This window comes from Thunnus maccoyii, chromosome 6 (genome assembly GCF_910596095.1).
Source record: "Thunnus maccoyii chromosome 6, fThuMac1.1, whole genome shotgun sequence".
In the NCBI taxonomy this organism is placed as follows: Eukaryota; Metazoa; Chordata; class Actinopteri; order Scombriformes; family Scombridae; genus Thunnus; species Thunnus maccoyii.
Genome location: NC_056538.1, coordinates 1,720,539 through 1,744,223, shown reverse-complemented (window position 1 = coordinate 1,744,223; position 23,685 = coordinate 1,720,539). Strand labels below are relative to the sequence as shown.

Below are 23,685 nucleotides of genomic sequence, written 5' to 3'. Positions count from 1 at the left end.
TCATAAAAACTGCTGTGAGCCATTAAAAGTCACAAAAAAAAATATCCAAGCAGAAGACAACTGAGAGAAGTAGTAAAGTACAGTTGTATGAAATATCTGCTGTGATTTTATCACTGCACTTTTGTCATGTGTTGTGGAGCTGAACAGAGAGCTCCTGTTAAGAGACTTCATACAGTATGCAGCGTTTCATTTGCTGCACTTTTCTCTGCTGCTGTCACATTAGTGTTGTTGTTGTCCTTCGTTGTTTAATCTCTCTGTCTGTCACTGTCTCATATCAGTACACCTCTGTCTCTTTACGCCTGTTTCTCCAAGACATTAAATTGTAAAACAAAAAGATAAAGTAGCAGCACAGTTAAATAACTTTATTACAATGTGAGGTTGATGTGTGATGAATCTCCTTACCTTCTTGCTGCAGGACTGTCTGATCTCTTCCACCTCATCGTCTTTGCTCTCGATCTCCTTGGAATGGGTTTGACGCAAACGCTCCATCTCCATTTCAAGACGCAGCTTGGCCTGAAAGGCAAACACACAAAAACACTCTGCATTCACTATGCCTTACAGGAGCCTTATTCTAATTTTCAACCTTATTTCCATATATTATTCATAGGCATGCGTATGTCCAGAGTACTCACTGTTGTTCTCTGTACTGCTAATAAACTCTGACATCTACTGATAGTGGAAGAACTACAGGGAGTTTGGCTGAGAAAAGCATTGCTTTTTCTGTTCTTTCTGGGGGAGTCATTACAGGTCAGTCTGCTGCTGGACTTCAAAACATATGAACGTTATGGATCTTATTCAAAATATATTGTCACTGTCTGACAGATTTACAGTTTGTTGAACAAGCAAATGTCTATAAACCACTGACCACCTGATCCTCTTACCGTTCATTTAAAGATGCTCTCTATGCATCTGTCAAAAAAATCTATTTTGAGCATTTACAATATATATTAAAATATACTGTAACACATTAAAATATTTTTGATGACTCATCCTGCAGTTAAAGACATATACATCAATGTATTCAATCAAATGTGATTTTGGATGAAAAGCTAAAACTGTCCAACATATAAAAGCACAAGCATGCTACATGGTAGCTATCAGAGCAATACTGTATGTTTTGGCATCAGTCTGCAAAAATTGCATTTACATGGCCAAAAGAGCTCTTATGTATTAATTTCTCCCTCATCCTCTTTCTGATCTAACAACTCAGGTGAGGGAGGTGTGGGTGGAGGTAAACAGTGCCTTGCAGAAGTGCTTCCTAAAGTGGATGATTGGCACCCTGGGGTACCTTGGAAAATATGCAATTAACACCAAAATCAGCATATTAAAAACTCTGTTAAATACTTTATGCAGTTACGCTGCAGCAAAGATTGGTGACATCGACAGCTTACGTTTCATCTGTTGTCATAGTAACTCAACATGCTGTCCATACGTTTTCCAGGTGCACAGTGAACAGAAATAGGATGTTGGATTGAGTTGTGTTGAGATTTGTCACAATAAATAATTGTTTATCCAACAGTTAAATATCTATCTGCAAATCTAACCTTGTCCAGGTACGACAGTAAAAACTATGACTTCTTTGTTTTTTTGAGTAGTTGATAATTATTTATATTTTTATGAATACTGATGTTAGTTCATACATTTACAGTTACACCCATGTTATTAGTTTGTTCAAATATATTCTTATGAGGGATATCCAGAGTGTCATTTTTCCATTCTGGATTCTTAGTGATTGGTAAAGCTACAACTTTTTACTCCTATTTGGTGATTTAGCATTTTTACCCACTAATTATAGGCAGCATGTAACACGTTGGCTAATGAAAAGTACATGTAGAAAATGAGAAAATTGGGAAATATTGCTCTCATGTTTGCTCTCATACTCTCACATGGTCTCATATTGCAGTATATCGAATTTGTTTAATCTGTATGCAAACAGAAATGCAATGCACACAGATTCAATACATGAGACACTCTGCATTGATTAATAATAACTAATAATACCTGCAGAGGTGATGGTGAGTGTAGGGTTAGGGTTAGCTGTTTCTGTGTATGTATCATTGTAATTATTATCAGTAATAGAAGGAGTCATTCATATTTGAAACAGCCCTAACTATAGTGGCCTAACTTCTTCCTACCGTGTGAATTTATGGAATCTTTTTCATATGATATCAGTATAATATTAATGTAGGGTCTATGATTTGTTAAGGAGCCAATCCTCCTGGCTCTTTTTGCATTTTATTTGGCTAAAAGGTTCTACAGCACAGCACCTGTATTATCAGTTAACACTTGTCCTGAAGAGGGCTGTCACATGGATGTAGCTGTCAAAGGCAGTAATACTTCAGTCAAACTTGAACACAGTCAGTAAAATATTCACAACACACCCACATGTTCATGTTGATTCATGCTTTTGTATTGTCCCGTCTTGGCTACTGTAACTTCATTTTCACCTGCCTCAGCAAAACATCCCTGGATCATTTACAAATGGTCCAAAATGCTGCTGCTAAACTCTTGATCAGGTCCTCCAAAAGGTCTCATGTGACACAGATTCTGATTGCTCTTCACTGGCTCCCCATCAAATTCAGAATCCAATTCAAAGTTCTGGTGATCACCTATAGATCACCATAGTCGGACACCTGCCTACATTACAGATCTACTGCAGCTTTATGTCATCAGCAGGTCTTTAGGGTTCAAGGTTTGCTGGTTGTTCCTTGATCAAGGCTTAAAACTAAAGGAGACTTCTGAGGTTGTGGCTCCTAAACTTTGGAACTCTCTTCCTTTGGACTTGAGGTCTGTGGACACTTTAAAAAACAGCTCAAGACCCATTTGTTCAGACTTGCCTTTGTGTAATTTTTCTATTTTCTATTTATTTATTTTTGTTTTTTATTGTGTTTTATGTCTGTATGTATGTTTATGCTTTATTTCTTCTGTGAGGCGTTGCCTGTGCTCTCGAAAGGTGCTATATAAATAAAGTTACTTACTTACTTACATTACCATTAACACAACAGTCCATCACTCAGAGGTGCTGACACTTACAGGACACAGACACTGGCATTTACCAACTAGAGAACACTGGGTGCTGACTGGAAAGAGTGTTTAAAACTGACAGTAGGGGGTGTAGATAATTACAACATTGTCATTTTTTCTTTAAAGCTACATGCATCAATCTTTTCTATGTTAACATTGAATCAAATGACTCTGTGTAATATGAAAGGTGCTGTTCGTTGTGATGAACCCACAAAGAATGATCATAAACAAGCAGTTCCACTCAGCTCTACAGCTGTTTTAATCTCTGTGTGCTCACTGTTTTGGTTTTGCAGCACGTTTACTGTTTTGGTTCAGTCTCACAGCTCTCATCCGTCTGGTTTCAGCAGCAGCAAGCAGCTGTTTTCAAGCTTTGATAAACCCACTGTACACTACCTGCTTTAATATTCCTTTGAATATTGTTCTGTTATGGCAGCATTGTGTTTTTATCTGTACCTGTTCCAACATCTGGATGGTGCCAGCCTGCTCATCCAGCTCCTCCTCCTGGTCCTTCACCTTGGCCTCCATGTCACGAAGCTGCTTCCTCATCTGAATGACAACATCAACATATTTAGTAAAACTAAAGATTTTACTCCCAAAATATACATTTAATAATTTAAACAACAAGTACAGATGTGTTGTAGTTATCATTTCCATGAGGTCTTTTCATTTGAATAGTCAGGAAACAATTGTTATTGTGGATTCATATTTGTAGTGCACACTGGATCTCAGTGGCTGTAATTCTAATAGAAGTGATTTAACCCACAAGATCTCTACAAAGCTACAACACAACCTCACAAATAGGAATCAAAGAGGAATCACAAAATAGAAAAAAGCAGACCTTGGCCAGCGATGCCTCATCCTTGGACTCTTGGGAGTTGAGGTCCTGCAGCTCGGCCTCCAGCTGGTCCAGTTTCAGGTTGACTGCACATACCTCCAGGTCCTTGTCCTGCAGCACCGAACAGAGAAGAGGGGAGGGTCAGGAAATTACAGTGTGAACATGTAACAGGAACAGATGCACACATGTGATGAGAGAAGGCTGAGCAATTATTTACTCTGCTCAGCAGGTAGCAACACGGTGTACACACACAGTCCAAAAAAGATTTACGAGATGTGTGTTTATAATAACAAACACTGTGTGTGGACATGCACAGTGTAAACCTGAATTACAAGGAAATATGTAGAAAATGCAGCACAAGGTATTTGATTTATCCATTTGACTAACCTGTGCAGCTAAAAAGACATCTTGGATTTACAGTAAATAGGTCACTTAATACTAGTATTATTATTATACATGGAGTAGACACTGTTTACAACACCTCTCTAAAATTACACACAGTTTTTTGTATGTTAAGAGTTTTGAGACTATTTCCTATGACATTTGCAAAAATGATTTAGGTTGATGAACCTGCAGTCTGTCTATTTCTGTGGAAATTCACATAGCAAATAGTGCCTGCCTGATCTCTGACACACATAGATAGACTAAATGATCTCTGATTGATCTCTAATAGAGCTACTATTTACTACAGTAGCTCTAAATGATTTCTACAGAATGTCTGATTGCAATTATTATTTATCTATTTATCTTGTTTCCATAAAGTTAATGACTTGAGTACATTGCTGTATGGATGTAACCTAAAGACAGTGGAACCAGGTTTAAGAAAGCTACTAACAGGACACTGATGTGTGTGAAAGTATACTTTTACTGCAGGTCCAGTCTAGTTGATATTACCAATTCCATGAATTCCATGTTTTCTACTCTACATGAAACATAGAGGAGAAACATGAGCCTGCTCTTTTTTTTATTATTTAAGATCACATGAAGTGTTTGCAGGATTTTTGCCCTCATCAGCAGTCTGCACGGAAGCTTTCAACGGCATCACACAGTCTTCATTAGTGGATGGTGTTTTCTCATGGACATAGATCTGTTGACATGGCAGCTTGGTAGAGTAGAGTAGGGCTCATAGCAGCTACAGCAGATCCATCTGCATGACAACCTCATCTGCTGATGAAGGCTGTGGGAGTCAGTTCAAACCTAGTAGGTATGTTGAGTTGAGACTATGTTTGTTTTTTCCCTGCCTAACTGGTTCTGGAAGTTTATTATATATTATTTTTTACACTGAAGGCTGTTAGAGAATCCCTTTATAAGGTAGTATATGGTATTATAGTACAGTATTGTCCTTATTTGTGTAAGGACTACTTTGAATTCAGCTGCTTCAATAAATCTTAAAGTGGTGTCATGAAAACAAACTTCTTGAGGGATGATTAACCACCACAGGGAGGATCACTGCCAATCCCAAACTATGTATAATTACACAAATGAAAAAATAGACATCACATCCAAGTCAAGTGCCACACACTAGGACAGACAGATACATACCTCCAGCTGCTGTCTGAGGCTGAAGGCCTCTCCGGTCAGCATGTCCTTTTCTCGAGCCAGTTTCTCCCTCAGACTTCTCTCCCTCTGCACCTCCTCCTGGGCTGCACTCAGCTCGCTGTCGAACCTGCATGCAAACACACACACACACCACTGATTAACACTGTCAAAGCACTCTAATGAAGTAGATCTACTGCTATTCTGTGATAACATCTAAGGAGCAAAATTCATAGTGTGAGATTCTGTTGAAGTTCATAAAAGAAGTAAAATCACTTCAAATGTGTTGAGCTGGTCACACAGTATATCTCCTCTGTTTTAACTAAGGCATGCATGTTCAGCAACACACAGGGCTACAGTCTATGTCCCTTGCTAGTAGTCTCTTCTCTCTCTCACTCGACAAATGAGCTGGAGCTTTGTCTGTTATCTCTGCACAGCTTGACACTATAAACAATATGGAACACAATATAGTTTTTCCTTTACAGTTATTTCACAACAGCAATAGGAAGGTAATACAATAGTGTGAAGTCACGTGTGCCTAAAGATACCTGCTCAGACATGACTATCTGTGTGTATGTATGTGTGTGTGTGTGTGTGTGTATGTATGTGTGTGTGTGTGTGTGTGTGTGTGTGTGTGTGTGTGCATGCGTGCATGTACTGACTTCCTCTGCTTCTTCTCCAGGTCGTGGTTGCGGCTCTGTTGGCCCTCTAGGTGAAGTTTGGTGTCCTGCAGTTCAGACGTCAATCTTTGGGTTTTCTTCTTAAGCTGCTGTATGTTTCGCTGGGACTCCTCGTTATCTGCCTGCAGGTCGCTGATCTGCACAAATAAACGCATAGAAAACATTAAAGATGGAAAACAAAAACTTTTTAACATGCTGAAAAGCCTGTCACTGGACTAATTGAACATTTGAATTTGATGATGGCGCTGGATGACGGTGAGGTGATCAGCGTCATTACAATTCATTCTCTGGGGACAATGACTGTGTGAATCAAATTCACAAAGGGTCATTTCATTCAAACCTAACCCTAACAAAAATTCTCATACACCCCTATCTGCTGCTGAGAAAAATACTACTGACTATTTAATGTCATGTTTCTTACACACAGTAGGACTGATGCCATGTCTACACAGGAGTTGTAGCCTGAGCGGCACGTTAGCAGAGCAACAACGAGTGCTCCATCTGTGTGTCTACACTGGAGGCGTTCAGGTGCAGTGTTGAGTGTAGGTCACCCGTGTTTTGGAAGTGCTCAGAGCCCAATACACAATGACTGTAGTTACACGTATAAAACGGAGGAAAATAGACTTCAGGTCACATTTACGTGTATATCGTGTGAGTGAAACACGAGTCATTACGCGGCCTGTGTAGACAGCTGCATTGATTAAAATAGCAGTTTATCTGTTCTGTCAGATGTACATGAGACGGACTGTTGAGAAACACGACTGAAGCGCTTTCAGCTGAGCAAGAACTTAAACCTAAAATAAAAAATATTCTTAGTTCTTTAAATTATGGATGTTCCTAATAACCACTATCAACACCTCATAACCTTTAATAGTTTTACCATACAACAAGTGTACTGAAAATTATATTTGATTCTATACTGGGAGTCAAGCTGTATGTCAGCGGAAGTCTGGTGTGTGTGTGTGTGTGTGTGTGTGTGTGTGTGTGTGTGTGTGTGTGTGTGTGTGTGTGTGTGTGTGTGTGTGTGATCACTCACCCTCCTCTCCAGCTGTCGTTTGTTCTGTTGCTCCACCTCCAGCTTGTCATCAAACTCCTGCTGCAGTCTCTTCTTGGTGAACTCAATCTCTCTGATGGCTCGTTCATACTTCAGCCTCCATTCTCCTCCTGTCACATTTAGCAGGTTCAAAAAAAGTAAGAAACTGTCCCCCAAAACACAGAATAAATATTACCATGGTGATACCACAACTGCTGCCTTTTATGAAATATGTTTGTCAAATCTTCATCTTCCACGACATTTCCAAAGGCCAAAGATTGAAACGTTAAACCTGAAGTCAGATACTGGACCAGATAACAATTGATCTCATATCCAACAACACATCCGATTTCATATCCAACATGATCTTTAGGACGTATACACCTTGATTCAAAACCTTCCTCAAAGGAATTCCACTGCTGTCTCTGTTTTTATACCCAAGTGTATAAAAAGATATTGGGTCTTTTTCTGATGTTTGTTTTGAGTGTTCCAAGTCAGACTTACCAAACTCTTTTAACTACATAAACAATGTGCGTTCATGACACCTTATCATTAGCATCATCACCGTCCTTTAAACTGCCGTATAATAAGTGGACCTGTTCCGCTCCGTTAGTGTGTTCATTCACAAAAATTGTTCCCGAAGAGTCAAAAGAAGAAAGTGAGGTTGGTGCAGTCAGAAATCAGCAGACACATTTATCAGTGTCAGCAGTCATATTAGAGGAGCTGAAACAATTAGGAAATATGAATCTATCAGAGCAGCTCTGCACTGTGACAGAAATAAAGAGGGAATGTTTGACATGAAGTTAGACACTAAAAAACATCGTTCTAAAGCAAAGTTCTCCATGACTAATATGAGGCGTCATGTGACCGTCACAGAGATATTAGAGGAGAGAATATTACAGCCTACAGTAGGTGATGTCACACTGTCAGAGAGCTGCAGTTTATTACTATTACTGAGATGTAGAAGCTGCTGAAATATGACAATAAAAATCATCACATCTTAAAAACCTCAGTAAACTGGCAGCCATGATGATGATTTAGATAACAGTTCTATATTAAGTTGCATTAAGTTTGTCTTGTATATTTTATTTTAGTTTGTTTACTCTGAAAGACTTCAAATGTATTCACATTAGGAATGATGATTTCAGGTCAAATGAGTATTTTCTGCCTTGTGGAGAAAGTCAAACTCTCTGTTCATGACTCATCGTGACCAGATAGTCTGGATCACTTGTGAATTTTTGTGAAGGGAAAATTCTAAATACAAGAAAATTGGTGAAGGCCACAAATTTATGTGGAATCACTTGTACACTTAAGAGTGAATCTGTTCATACAAGTGCTTCTTGCTTGAGGCTCAATATTACTTACTGTATAGATGTGCATAATGCACAGGCAAAATGAAGACACACTGATTTTATCAAATCTCAACAAGACAAGACTATATGCTGTTGACATTTAATAACTGTAACTTAGCTGCTCAGCTTCATTTTGAAGTCGCCCCTCTTTATTACCCTCATCTGCATTGTTTTTCATATATAGCCAGTTCAAAATGTGTTTCCATCATTTCAAATTCTCTGATTTTCCTGAACAAGTAACTTCAAATGTTTTTAACTAAATCTTGGCAAGACCTATACTCTTGTGAGGTATCTCCAAATGGCTCAACCTACACATTCTGGATGTGCTCCAAGTCTGACATGAAAAACACATTCAAGATTTGTGTTTGCGGTCTCATTTCACCTGAATCAAAGCTTTGCTACGGTATAAACAAGCAGAGCTGTTCCACCCTATGCAACAAGAGGACATTTAGAAAAGTCAATTCTCCATTCACAGAGTCTGCATGCCACACAAAGACAGCTGGCAGTCTACCTACGGGGTGCCTGGAACTGAATCCTTACTTCATTTTTCCACTTTTAACTGATCAATTTCTACTGTACTTCTTCACATCGGATCTTTCTTGGTTTTTGTCAAAGAATTGATCAGATGCCACCCCTGCAGTTACTGCACCTCCACTGAAGCACACACACTGGGTTTTTCTTACCGATGCTGAGTGAATTACTGCTGTTGTAAGGTCTGTGTGGGAGTTTGTATATGTACAGTTTATACAATGGATGAATAGTCTTCGTGTTTTACTGTGCTGTTCACCAAATTAAGCTAATGTTGTTGATCATATATCATACATCATTCTGAACTGAATCTCTTTGGGTTTAAGATGATTGGCATCACTGAGAAAATGACCTCTTGTATTGTTTTGTGCTAACAGTAAGTGATGACAGGGTGTGCATAATCAGATGTTTCTAAAACCCTTCACAATTTCAAAACAGTTGTTTTAAAAATGACAGTTACTTGTTTCTTGAGCTTCTACCAGAACCATTACAACACCATTATACATTTGTCCCACTACAGATACACTTCAAGAAGGAAGAAAATGTGAGGATAAGATTACCAAAACATGGTTACAGTTAGTATGTAAAGCTGTGTTAAAACTGAAATTAGCACTGCATCAAAAAATGCAGTCCCCCATTCATTTCAATGAGACCATTCTTTGTAACATGAATGGAGTATTTCTCGATGCAATTCACCTTCCTGAAAACCTGTTTACACAGTAGTATGCAACACAGCTGCTTAGGCTTAAGTGGCTCCACCTCAACAGATGTGACAGAAATCACTGAACTGTCCATCAAATTTGACCTGTACATGCACACACAGTTCTGAGAAGTCTAACCAGCCACACACCTGTGTGGGTGTCCAGCAACTTAAAACAGATGTCTGACAATTAGCATTTTGTTGGTGAGTTTGTAAGGCGACTTTACATAAACACATACAGGAGTCTCGGCAGATTGGTATTAACTGCTGTGCGGGGGTGTTTCTTTTATTTTGTCCACATACTGTCTGTACGTGTGTAGGAGTGTGTCTGACCTGTGTCGTCGTCGTCCATCTCTCCGTTGAGCTCAGAAGCCCTGATGAGTCGAGCCTCCATCACCTCCATCTCCATGGACTCCATCTGTTTCTTCATGCTGTCAAACTTGGCCTGGTGGATGAGAGAAAGGAAGTGGTTACTATGACAACGTGAACACATCTGTCTCCATAGATTAACCCAGGAGTTCTCCAGGCTTTCATGTGTTAGAGGCCAAACAGAAACACATTAGACACAAAAGAGCCACACTGAAGCAGGTTAAGTCCCGGAGGCCAACAGAGGGAAGTTTCGGTGGTTGTTGATGTAGGATCGAATCACCTCCAGGTCAGAGTGAAAACTGGGATTACAACACTTATTTCCACCAAGAAGTGAAAACTGCTGAGTTTGGCGTGGCTCATAAAAATTGTGATTCTATTTGTGATCCTCATTGTATGATTCTTACACTACATTTCTAAAAGGTTTTTAAAAAGTACAATCACATTGGTTTTTTGCCCTGAATTAACCCTTTCAGGTAGTCATCCCAACAACTCCATAAATCAAATTGTTAGTCAGAGTTAAATCATATTTAATCATCCCTCTTCGCAGTCAAAAACAATTTTAACATGTTTTTTAATATATTGTTATAGTTTTGTATCATTAAAAAGAAAAAGGGAGGGGGAAAAATAAAACTTTGCTTTCCATATATTCTGTAAAACACTTACAGCAAGGAACATGGCCCATGGGCCCATGGTCTTAAATGAAAACAACATTCAAGATGTCCAATGGTTAAATAAAATCATAAAATATGTAAAATATTCAATGCTCAATTGTTAAATTAAATTGCAATATGAGGCCTGATACCTTCCTCTTTTAAACACAGTAGTGAATGAAACGACAGCCTGTGTCCACATCATCAAAACTTACAAACATGAACACACGTCTTGTCCCGCAGCTTGTGCACCGCTAACATCAGTTAGCAGCTACGTAGCTAATTAGCTGCTCAGCTGCAGCACATTAATCAGCGTGTTCAAATATCTGCAGATGTCACTTTGGACCCGTTTGATGCTGGTTTGGTTGTTGCTCTTCAAAATCCCTGTTAGATACGCGCTGTCTGTCTATGACTTGTACTTACAGCAGTTTGTTTACTTTGTCTTAAATGAGACATTAAATTTTGCAATTAATCCACGGTTTACATGCGTGCCGAACCGTGGAGGGCGATCCGTATGGATCACGGATCAACTATGATCCGTCGCACCACTACTGTGTTTGATTGACAGCAGCTGGCAGGCTGCCAGAGTGTGAAACAGTGACAAAGAAGACAAACTGCTGTAGCTACAAGTCATGGGCAGACAGTGTGTTGCTAGCAGTGGTATTGAAGAGTAAGAACCACATTTGCAGGTATGTTTACATGCTCTTTAATGTGCTGCAGCTGAGCAGTTAATTAGCTATCTAGCCTGCTAACTGACATGCTGCAGGACAATACGTGTGTTCATGTTTGCAAGTTAGATAAGAAGGAGACTTTTGCAGGACAGCTAATGTGGGTTGCTGTACAGATTCTGTGGTGACCGTCTGCTCTGCCTGTGACAAAATGGTTAAGGGGAAACCTCTGTATTTTTCAACCTGGACCCTATTTTCCCATATTTTTGTGTCTAAGTCACTAATGGGGACAACAATTTTTGAAATTGGTCCAGTACTGAGTGAGAGCGCCTCAGCAGCATGTACATTGACGGGGCATTAGTGCCATATACGTCCAATAAAAGTGCTTGTTTTTTACCACTGACAGGCTCAGATTGTTATTATAAGTGTCTGACAACATTATGGAAAGGACCACACAGAGAAATAAAACTTGTTTCTTTACCTTTTGCTTGATCTCGTCTGTTTGTTATTCTGTCTAACCAAGTCTCGCTCAAGGAGAAGTTAATACATCTTAATACATCCATGAGTAAAACATACATTTTAATGAAAGAGTCAGCTGTTATTTTCAATGACTCCTCCTTTTCTTGGAGACCCTCTGGAGCTTTCTTAAGGATTCACTTTAAAACCCACCAAAAAATCCTGCTGTTTATGCTAAATGTACTAACTATTACCCAGTCCATTCCAGTGCAATTCCAAAGATGTCATTAACTCTTCCCTCTGTGTAAATACCCACATTGCCCCCTTGTGCCTCTCCCTCAATCACACACACAGGAAGGAAATAAAATCATCCATCCCGCATTTCTATAAGCCAGGCCATTTGCAGCCAGCACCTCCCCACAGCTATCTGAGCAGCCACTGGAAAAAATCTATCAATCCAAACACCCCCAATAAAAATAGGGGAAAAAAATCCTGTCAAAAATGTCAAATAGTAAACTAAATGGGTCAGGGGAGCAGGAGGAGGGCAGTGATGGAGAAATGGTTTGACAATATGATTTCACAATTAGTCGTCACTTTGTGTGTGTGTATGTGTGTGTGTGTGTGTGAGAGAAACGCAGAGTGAGCAGGAAACGAGACTGCTGGTGGAAGACAGAAAACATACAGTAGAAAGGCTTGGAGGCCATGCCCATGCATGAACAACTGCATGGTCAGCATCACTGTTGGTGGTGTCTATGTAACACTGACTGATCTACTCTTTTGGTAAAATATGAGCTAAGAATATTAAGTGCTGTCCGAGGGGGTTGAGATTTTAAAAAGTTGATTTACAGTAAGCACTGCATCTAACTGCTGTATTAAAACACATTCTACTAACTCAAACAAGAGTCTATAGCCATGCTACTGTAGCAGCTCAGTGAGGCTGTGCTCAGGCACAGTGGTGCATTGAGCTAAATGCTAACATCAACATGCTAAAATGCTCAAAATGACGACGCTAACATGCTGATGTTTAGCAGGTGTAATGTTTACCATTTTAGTTTAGTGTGTTAGTGTGCAAACATCTGCTAATTTGCTCGAAGTAACACATGAGGCTGATGGGAATGTCATTACTTTAGTCCAGTAATTATAGGGAAACTAGAAACAGAAAAGTAGAAGTTTGTCAGCAGCTGTTGATTTCCAGTGGGTTGGGTAGTGGAAAGAACCCATGTAGATATTTATTCATAATTATTGTATTATTGGAAACGTTACTTTCCACATACAGTATGTTGCCTACAGACATAGCACACATCTTTGCATGATCAGCTACAAACTGACTAAAAATTCAAAATGATGCTAGCTTAACATTTTAGTGGATTTATGTAATGTAATGTAATGCTGAGTGTACAAATTGAAAACTGTCCCTGGTTTAGTCATACCTGATGCCAAATTTCACAGTTCTTTTCAAGAAACCTCTTGGAAATCATTAGGACTTTTAAGACCAATAAAATAAAATGTTAAAATAAATGGCAATCCATTCAATAGGCCTTAATATATTTCACACAAGGACAAAAATGTCACTCTTATAGTGGATGAAAAGTCGAAGGATCACCACAGTCAATAGGATTCATCCTCTAAATGAATGACCATGAATGCTTATATAAAATGTCATGGAATTCATCCAATAATGGCTGAGATATTTCAGTCTGCACCAAAGTGGTAGAAAGATCAACACAGCCATCCCCACAGCTAACATGGCTTAAAATGATCAACACTACTGCAATTTGTTGTTTAGTAATAAACCATGCTTTCATTAATTACCACCATATTTTAGAGCTGACATGAATATAATCTTACTAAATGTCAACGTAATTTTTGGAAAACCCATGAAGTCAATGTTAAGATATTAACTTGTTAAATTTGTAGAGAAATTCCCCCAGATGTTGTGGGGTTCCTAAGAGCTGTGACATGTGAACCAAATTTGGTGCAAACATTTCAATCCAGTCTTTACTTATGGCATATTTTGTAAAAGGAAACCGACATATAAAACACTGACAAAACCCAAATATGGTTGATGATGGTTTTAGGGGAATTTGTCCAGTTTGATGAAGACTGAACCACAATTGTAGGAGGAAGTGTAGAAAAAACTGCTTCTGAAATAGTCTGAAAGGTGGAAAATCATTCATGAGGAAATAGCATGTGTATATGGTAGCTTCATGATGATCCAACTGCTCTTGGAAAAAAAAAAAGATTTTTGATTCTAAAACAAATGATTCAGGAAGTAGATACCAAAGTCTTCTGCGCTTAATTTTCTCAGAAATTAACATATGAAAGGCCACATATTTACAAAACAGTATTTTGTTGTGTTACAGTCGAAAAACTCATTTAGTCAATGAGGTTTTACAGCCCAGCAGGCTGCATCCTCCTGCTGTCTCACAGCAGAATCTGATGCTGAGCACCACACACCCAAAGAGCTGGGACCATTTAGTCTGGTACATGGGTACAAAGGCTAGTGTGTGTGGGCGATTAACGGTTTATTTGTTAAAATGCAGACCTTTGACCCAATTAGAGTACCATAAGCACAGTATGAATTAATTTATTAATGAAAATTAGATTTTGTGTGACAGAATAATGGAATACATGTATGTATACGATGTTGCTAATACTAGACTACCATTTAATAGTTATTGTCTGGTTATGATCTTAATGTCTTAACAGTTACAATGAAACTACTGGCATCCCCAGCTGCATGTTTGTAACTCTAACTACACATGAAAAGTACATGTGCAGAACCACATTCAAGTCATTGAACCTATTGAATAAACGTTGAATATAAGCTGAGCAGGCACTTGTGGTTCTTCACTTGTTCTTCAAAGGGTTATCTAACTGTTGTCAGCCTGTGCCTTGACTAATTAATCTTCATCATCATCAAAATTATTATATTGATATATATCTGAATTTCATTAGAAACAAATCCTTATATACATATATTTATATGTATTTTTATATATTTCTATTTTCTATGGTTAAGCTTTGGTGAAGTTTGATACATGAATTTGCATCGTTGACTAACTTCACCATCTTGATGGTGCTGGCCTTTGAGGGAGAGTATTTTGGTTTGGGAGGTGATTTGCAGACAATTATGAGAGAGAAGTGCTTTGTATGAACACATCTCTTCAATAAACTGTGTTAATTTATTGTCTGTAAGCAACCAAGCTAACTAGTTATCTAGCAAACTATTTTGGAGATGTATTGTTGCTGGGTAGCACTAGCACACAACATGGCTAGCTAGCATGCTATGATTAGCTAAAGTGGCTGACAAGCTATCTGTAATTTGCTAGCTAGTCAGCCACTGTAGCTCACCGACTAGCCAAAAAGCTTCCAGCACCACCTATTTCACAAGAACACTTGCATGAATTTTGCCTTCACTTTGTGGACTTAACAGACCCTAAACAATTTCTTCCACAAACACTGTGCAATTTACAGCCAAAATGTGATAGAAAATAAGAAACTGCAACTTGTTGAGTATGTAACAAAGTGTATGCCTTGAGACCTTAGTTGTTGCATGAACTGAGTGTCCTGGATAATTACTACCCGAATGTCTTAACAAATCAGCACTCTTGTTTTAATATGAGACAGGCTCTCAGTTACCCAAGTTTAATGTCACATGAGCCATTTCACAAAATTCACAGTCCCTTTGCAAATTCAAGATTGAGTAAGAAATCCCACAGGAGCAAAATCAGGGCTGTCTAACAGATCTGCTCTTCAATAATTCCTGCTGATGTGCTAATGTTAAATTTATATGTAAATGAGCAGACGTTAAATTTTACAACACGGCTCAACATCAAACTTCATTGTGAAGTCAGAGAATGTGGCTGTGTTGTAGAAAACATTATTACCTTACTGCTAAAGGGCTAATTGGGCTATAAACTGTTATCCATCTCTGTTTTCCATTACAATAAGGTAGTTCCATTTTCATTTGCCTTAATAGCACTCTGCTTGGAAAAAGGCATCAAGTGAAGGAATGGGTCAGTGCTTTAATGGACACAGTGACGCCTTAGTCCCCTGGTGTGTGACAGTTTTAATCAAACCTAAACCTAGTATTAGACTGCAGCCATGCAGCAGCACAACATGGCTGTCTTATTCTACAGACATCACTGTGTTACTAAACAACACCTTCACTGGTTATCTGCTGGTGGCTGTGTGTGTGTCTCTACCTGCAGGTCCTTCATGTCCTTCTCCAGGCGGAGTCTCTCAGAAGTTTCGGTCTCCAGCAGCTGGGAGGCTGACTCCCCGGTGTTCCGCTCATCAGCCAGCTCCGATGACAGCTCTGTGATCTGATGCAGCACACACACATACACACACACAGAGCAAGTGTGAAGCATGTTTACAGTGTATGAATGTATAGATTCACTGTCATCAATTGTAATGTTGTTCCAAAAGAGGTTTGAAGATTTGTCACATATCATTTATATGTGATTGGTGTTACTGAGGGCATTGAGAATCATTAGAGACATGAGGAACAAATAGCTGAGCTCTAAAATATATGCAACACACACCGCCTGCATCACGAAGCATTGCGTCAATTGATGCCTGTAGTACACACAGGACTGTGTCAAACAGTAGCTGGGATGTGCTGATCTGGGGAGCGAATGTGATACAATTACTGTTTTTTTGGAGAGCTGATGCACCTTAAGGTTGAGAAATAAGATTGGCCTATTCTGACAAGTTAGCGAGAGTCAACACATGATGATTTGCTGGCCTGTGAAGTTATATAGGAAACGGGTGACTAGGTGCAGAATCAATAAACATTAAGTCTTTATGTTATAAAGGCCCCTTTACATAGAGCACATGTCATTTCAAAATATTTCTCTAAATTAAACAATACAAATAAAAAGAAATGAAATGCAGCACTCATTTGCTCCCAGACTGCTATTCTACTTTTTGTGATAAGTTCAGCCAATCACAACAAGCAACATAACGCAAGGCAACAATATATTGTAAAACAATGGCAGATCACCTTATTGTTAATGTCAGGCAGCAGCCTTTGTCATAAGTCCATAAACACTGCTCTCAGATATTAGCACTTCACCCAGATAGCAGCAAGATGAGAACACATGTTCTTATAAATAGATGCAGACAGTCCATCGAGGTGCACAGGTGCTGCACCAGTGCACATGTAAACTGGCACAGTGACAGCTTGAGTTTAACTATTAATGTAATAAATGCTGGACCCCAGTTGTTGGTGGTTTGCCAAATCCTCTGTCTCTGTGGATTTCATCTCAGCTGACCTACAGAGCCTTATGACATGGTCTCTCCACTGCTCACTGACATCTACTTGTCAAAATAGACATGGGTGACATCAAAGTGGCTCTTCTTCAATGTGGGACTCACACCTCCAAGACAAACAACAGTCCAACAGTCATCTGTTCCTTTCATGGTGTAAAACATTATTTAAATAACCAGCGAACAGTCTTAAATTTGCATTGCGTTAGATATTTTTCTCATCTAAAATAGTTTGTACTCTATTGTCAGAGGTCTAGAATTGATCTCAAACTTTAGTAATCCCCTATACTTGTATGTGTGTGTGTGTGGTTAGGCATGCTTACCCGGCTCTCCAGGCGGTCGCTGTTGAGTCTCAGTTCGTTCCTCTCTTTCTCCACCTTCTCCAGCTTCTGCTTCAGCTGCTGGATCTCTTCCTGGAAGACAAAAGAAGACATCAATGACATAAACGTTTGTGACAATATAGCAGATGATGTGAAATAATCAACAAAGTAAATGTACTCACACAGTAACTGCGTTCTTGTATTTGCAATATTGTTAGAGTGTACTTCTAATTATTTACCTTTTCCACTATTTTCCATATCTATCTGAGAGATTCCATTCAGTTTGATTGATTAAATATTACTGTGAAACAAGTATTAATTGTGAAATTTTCAAAATAAATCCTAGTTATCGCTGGGAAAGTTTTTAAGTCCCAGAATGATCTAAATGCTACCAATTCTGGGGAAAATACTACATTTCTAAAGTCTATATCACTCTCAAAAATCCACCAGTCTTGCATTCCACCAGAAAAATGTTCACTATGTCCTGTGTAGTTACTTGAATTGAATTTAAAATCCCACATCATGCATACTATTCCTCTACATATGCACCATTATAGTGTGTAAGTGTGTGTGTTTATATGCTTACGTCCTTGCCGCGGATCTGTTCCTCCGTGAGCTGCACCTCTATCAGAGGTCTGACAGTGGTGAACAGTTTCCACCATGGCCAGCCTTTGACGCCACGATTCTTCTTTATGTTCTTCTGGATGCAGCGGATGGCCAGATCCTGGATCTGTCACACACACACAGCAGAGGACATAAGAACACAAAACTGAATGGAGGTTGGTGCTCTAACAACTATTTATAGTGCAGTGTTTCTTGTTTTCAGAGCAGCATACCTCATTTAAATGTTATTGTAACCCAAAGGCCATTGGAGGTTTCACCATGTGCTGATGTGTCTGTAGGTCTGGGCAGGCTAAGCAAGGTTAACACAGGCGTTCCTGATGGAATATGCAATCTACCCAGTGTGTTCTGGGTGTGCCCTGCAGCCCCCACCCAACTGGACAAGCCTCGAGACAGGAATTAAGCAGGCATCCAAAATAAATGCCCAAAACACCTCAACCACCTCAGTCACAACTCAAAGCTCATGACCAGACTGTAGTTGAGTGTTGGAATGTAGATTTACTGGTTCCATAACAGTCCAGTGTGATGCCCGCAATGCATGCTTCCCTTGCAAGATAAGACGCTTTGCTTTTTAAGTAGTGACAGTCTTGGTATTTTGTGCAGCATGTTCCTTCATCACCATGAACACACACACACTGTAGTTTATTTTGACTCAATCGCACACACACCGTCCTGCTGCCAGAAATACTCACTAAAGCACCTAATGTGGATTAATCCACCTCTGAAAATAGTCTCCAACAAATGCACTATTTCCTCCTGTTTAAGTAATGTTTGCTAAAAACTTCAGTGGCCAGCTGCTTTAAGGAATTACTGAACCTTTTTAAAAAAGATTCAACTATATACACTATTTGTGAGCTGTTTTTAAAGATGTACGTCTTCAATAGGAACCAATGGGCTTAGAGCTGAGAGCCATAGACAGAGTAGTCAAAGTCAAACAGACTAACACATTCTCGGTTTTGCTCTTTTGATGGGATTTGTTGACAGTATCAAAGATATGGAATATTGCCAGCCTTATCCTTTAATATGATGGATTTCCTATTGAAACCGAATGTTAAGGAAGGAGACTCATCAGTGGGGGGATTAATCTTTTGTGTAAACCAATCAGCGAAGGAGAGGGGTTTTAAATCATTTGTGATGACTTTATTGGCTGGAATTTTTTTAGTTACACCCACTAGTGCAACATGAGGTCACTGCTGATGATGCAATGATGTCCACGATGGCCAGTTTAGTAGAATCCTAAATCTCCACCATGACAGACATTATAGGACAAGAGAAATGAGTTACTGAGGCCATAATATCTGATGAGATGTTGGGACTAATTACTTCATACCCCCAGTTTTTTTTTTTTTGGAACCAGCACTTACAATTCCTGACTTTCTGACCAGAAAACTGGATTTATTGTAGATCAGACGTTTACGTTGTTTGTTTTGATAAATAATCTTGTCAAGCAATAGTTGAAATAAAGGATTAAACTTGCTGCAAGATATGATATTCAATCCACTTGAATCTACTTCTACCAGCTAGAGCTCACAAGAAAAGGAGTTATCAGTGGTTGATGTACTAATATCCCTAACACATTTGCTTATCTTAAGAATCAGAACAGAAAAAAAACACTGTAAACATAAAAATAACATTTACAGTAAGTAAGAAGGACGATTCAAGTTTAAAATATAGTTGAACTCTTTGCCTGAAGCTAATTTCACTGAATAATTACTTGATGTACTTTATTCACTTACTACTGAAATTCTTCTGCGGCTTCATCGGTCGACATACAGCAGCTTCTGTCATTCAGTGTGTTACTCAGAGAAACATGATTACATGCACTGTAGTAGCCTGGTCAATGTAAATCTGTGTATGCATGCAGTAGCTCAGTAATCAGATTTCCCTCCAACCTTCTCTTGTGTGGTTTTCCCTCCTCATGTATGTTAGTGAGGTGGACAAAATATTACAAACCCTTTTCACTATAATGCACTCCAGTACACCACCACCACCCGCCACAACCTCAATAATAAACATAAAATACAATTATCACCTTTCTGATAATGTCAACAAAAACTGAAAATGTATCAGCTTCGTAAAAATAGAATGTATGGCAGAGCTGTTGTATTGGATTACATTAGATGGCACAGGTGTTAAAGATAAAGTGCTTGGTGACTGCATGTAATAAGCTGATTAGAAACCCATATTCATGGCCAAGAAGTTGGTGTTCCAAGTCTGATTCACCAAACCCTGTCAGAAAATATGAGTATAGCTGCCAACGACCTGTCATCAGAGCAGCAAAGTTAGATGCTGAAAAAACATCTAGCTAAAGCAAAGTGGACTATTATTATAAAGAGTATTCTAAAGTAGGTGATGGAACACTGTTGGAGGTAACAGAGCATGTTCACCTGGACAGTGACTGGCAGACAGACCCAGAGGCAGCTGTCTGAATGACTGAGTTTTCCTAGTAACTGCTGAAAGGTATAAACTGCCATGCCAGAATAGGCCTATGCCAGCAAAAAAAAAGGGACAAAGTTGAGTTATTTTTATTTTAGTTAATTTCGGTATCCTATTCAAAGAGATCCTGATTAAAGTATTATCATTCTTTAGTCAAACATGAATCACTGAACAGGTCTGGACCATTTGGAATTGCGTTCCTACGAAAAAGAGAATTTGATAGCTGAGGAAATTAATGAACGCAAAAAGTTCTCCCAAAGCACTCGTACACACTGCTTCTAACAAATCTGTATGAGAGATTCCTGCATGAAACCCATTGTCTTTGTGTTGAGGTGCAGTGGAGGGATATCAACACAGAGGTTATGAATTTTATACTGTAACTTTGTAAGTCAGAAGCCTCATATTAACTTCAGCTGAACTTTAGGATAAATTATTGCACTGTGTTGGCACTATGGATTTTGTCCCCCATCTCTAATAGTGTAATAGGAAGGGATCTCTGCATATGGGCAAATGAAAATTGCATGAAGAAACAGAGTGAAAAAAATGTGAAGCTATCCTTTTGTAGTCAGTTTTCAGTGCAAATTGTCAGACCCACATCTTCTCTCAGTATGTTTACTTACAAACACAAGGACAGTGTGTGTGTATGAATAGCAGTGTATAAAGATTCATCATGCTGCAGCAGGAAGTAAACAGTGGTCACCTTCACGTAGATAGAGAGGGAAACTGTAATGACATGTCTGCGTCTTCCACTGCCCTCTACCTCTCCTTTACACCTGGCACCTAGCAGGCAGCTACATAGACACACACAAACACATCAAGCAGCAGCGTCTGCCTGAGCCCACCTGTTCCCAGTCGGGGGGTGGAGTTGGGGTGGGGGCTCTGTCTTTAGGCAACTATTTAATTAGGCTCAGCGTTGGCTGGCTGGCAGTGGAATCCCCCGTGCTCCTCCACTCTCAACTGTTCCCCATGAATGTCAAAGAGATAGAGAGAGGAGAGACAGACTGCAGGGCTTCAAAGCAGCCAGTGGATCTCTTCTATTTGTCTATTCCCCCATGGCGAGCCACAGCCTCTCTCTTTTTTGCAGCTTTCCCTCCTTTCCCCCTTTTCTCATTCTCCACCTCCTTCTCGCTTGTTTCCCGGAGTGCTTTGAACGCTGCTCCCCCAGGCAGGGGGGGAGGACTTGGAAGGAAACGGCAGAGGTTCCCCAGAGCAGGCAAACAGACTAGATGGAGAAACAAACTAATTGATTTTGTGTTGTGGCAATATAAAAAGGGGGTTGAGCAAATTTAAAATTACCTTTCTGAGTATATGGAAATTTATCAATGTCACAACTACAGAGTCAGCACAAAACAAAGTCAAGCTTTAATCTTCAGGTCCGATGTAAGAGACAAGGACAGATTTGTAAGTGCAGAACAACCTTTGAAAGCTAAACCCTGACTTGGTGCATGCTAAGTTTGAAATCTGCTTTTACTATCAAAATCTGTGCACTTCAGAATTAGAGAGAGTGCTTACAGACAGTTTACTGGCTTCAAAAGGACTCATATCTGGCTGTTAGCCTTCTATCATCATGGTCGACATCAAATGAATGAATCTGTCCCTGAAAATCAAATTTGTTTTGCACTTACTAGTTTTATTTTTTGTCATTAAAAAATCTGTGTAGGGATACACTGACTAGGAGTGCTCATATCTACTGTAAGTGATTATAGACAGTTCATAGAAAGAGTTGTCTTCTACAGAAGTACACAAAATGTAGGTAAAAATGTAAAAAAAAATAAAAATGCATATATAGTTAAAGAGCTGGTATCATTTCCCTTTAGTGCTATCTATACATGCAGGTGGTTTTGAGGTGGTTTAAGTAGCCTACAGCCTACATAGTCTTCATTTAAAAAAACAATAAAACACAAATGCTAACATCCAACAAATGTATTTTAGTCAGCAGAATGAACTCTTCACAAACTGTGAACTGAGCAGATAGGCTACAACAATAAAATAAAACAAATAGCCTTCCTGTTGTTAATTAAAAGCAGCCATGTGGGCAGCCTGCAGCTGCACCACTAACTCCACCTGCTGTGGTCTCCCTGAACCCGCCTCTCACCAGGGCCAGAGAGAATTAAACTGACTGCATCATATGTCCGCACTCCGCATCTGCAGATTCATCCATGCAGGCACCAAACATACATAAACATGCTTCGGGACAGTTTTGGGAAGGTAGGGAAAAAGTTAGTGTCGAGCCCTATAAGTTACTATAACTCTCATGCATCCTGCTATAAGTTAAATGTTTGCCTAAATTTCCTCAGTCACCATCATCTTTTCTAAATGTCGACATGTTTCTCCCATCCTGCACTGGGGCCGTGGGAAAAGTTAAACCTTCTACTGATCAATTACATGTTATATAACTGTGGAACTCTGGGCTGATTCGTTTGTTTCACTGTGCCACTGCTGGATGTAATGTTACCTGAGAGAAAACGGGAAGACTTTTCAGAGTCGTGTTAACTGCTGTCAAGCCAAAGTGCAGGACTGCTGCTGGTGTGTGCAGTTTTTGAATCTCATGCCACGCTTACATGACCAAACACTCACTGAATCTCTCAATGTCTAAACAGCAGAGGTAAAATCAAACTTTTGTATAATATAAATCTATATTTATGTCATCCTGCCAACATATCTTATAGGTCACACAATATTAGCTTATTTAATATGCTAATAATGAATTTATTTATTTAGCAATCAGCATATTCCCTACCGGTCAGTTTGGCCGTTGATATTTTCATCTGCCGGACAACTACATGCATGTATTTGCGTTATGTCCTTCCATTTTGACTCTGATGAAGACAAACCAGTTGCCCTATTAAAGACTGCTAATCAATCAGTCTGTTTTCTCTCTAATGTTTTCAGCTGGACCACAGGGGCCAGCCCTATCAATACCAGTGTCTGTGACTGACTGACTGAGTGATGAAGTTACACCATTGGTCGGCCGAAGCCGCCTCGACTGAGTCTCGCCGCTTCCTGTATCTGTCATTTCAGATTAAAAGCCCTCTAGCATTTCATACGTGGTACAGCCTAGTCTTGTTTCGTCATTTGGGTGAAGTGATCATTTAAAACTTTGTTTAGTATATAAGCATATTTGCTGTGTTTGCACATCCCTCCTAAAAACTGCTTCACTTTCACTTTGTGACAAACAAAGAAACAGATACATCTCACTT

The 23,685-nt window shown here is 39.3% G+C and overlaps 1 protein-coding gene across 14 annotated transcripts in view; it reads right to left on the bottom strand.

The window, feature by feature from the left end:
* Nucleotides 1–23,685, bottom strand: part of LOC121898858 (unconventional myosin-XVIIIa-like) — a 156,807-nt gene that overhangs the window by 32,056 nt on the left and 101,066 nt on the right. For all 14 annotated transcript variants that reach the window (XM_042414327.1, XM_042414329.1, XM_042414336.1 and 11 more), the window contains 10 exons: nt 18,015–18,158; nt 17,432–17,521; nt 16,040–16,159; nt 10,022–10,133; nt 7,112–7,239; nt 6,058–6,212; nt 5,402–5,525; nt 3,863–3,970; nt 3,478–3,570; nt 403–513 (listed from right to left, as the gene is read on the bottom strand). In XM_042414327.1, the coding sequence (XP_042270261.1) occupies nt 403–513; nt 3,478–3,570; nt 3,863–3,970; nt 5,402–5,525; nt 6,058–6,212; nt 7,112–7,239; nt 10,022–10,133; nt 16,040–16,159; nt 17,432–17,521; nt 18,015–18,158 (1,185 nt within the window). The remainder of the gene's footprint in view (nt 1–402; nt 514–3,477; nt 3,571–3,862; nt 3,971–5,401; nt 5,526–6,057; nt 6,213–7,111; nt 7,240–10,021; nt 10,134–16,039; nt 16,160–17,431; nt 17,522–18,014; nt 18,159–23,685) is intronic.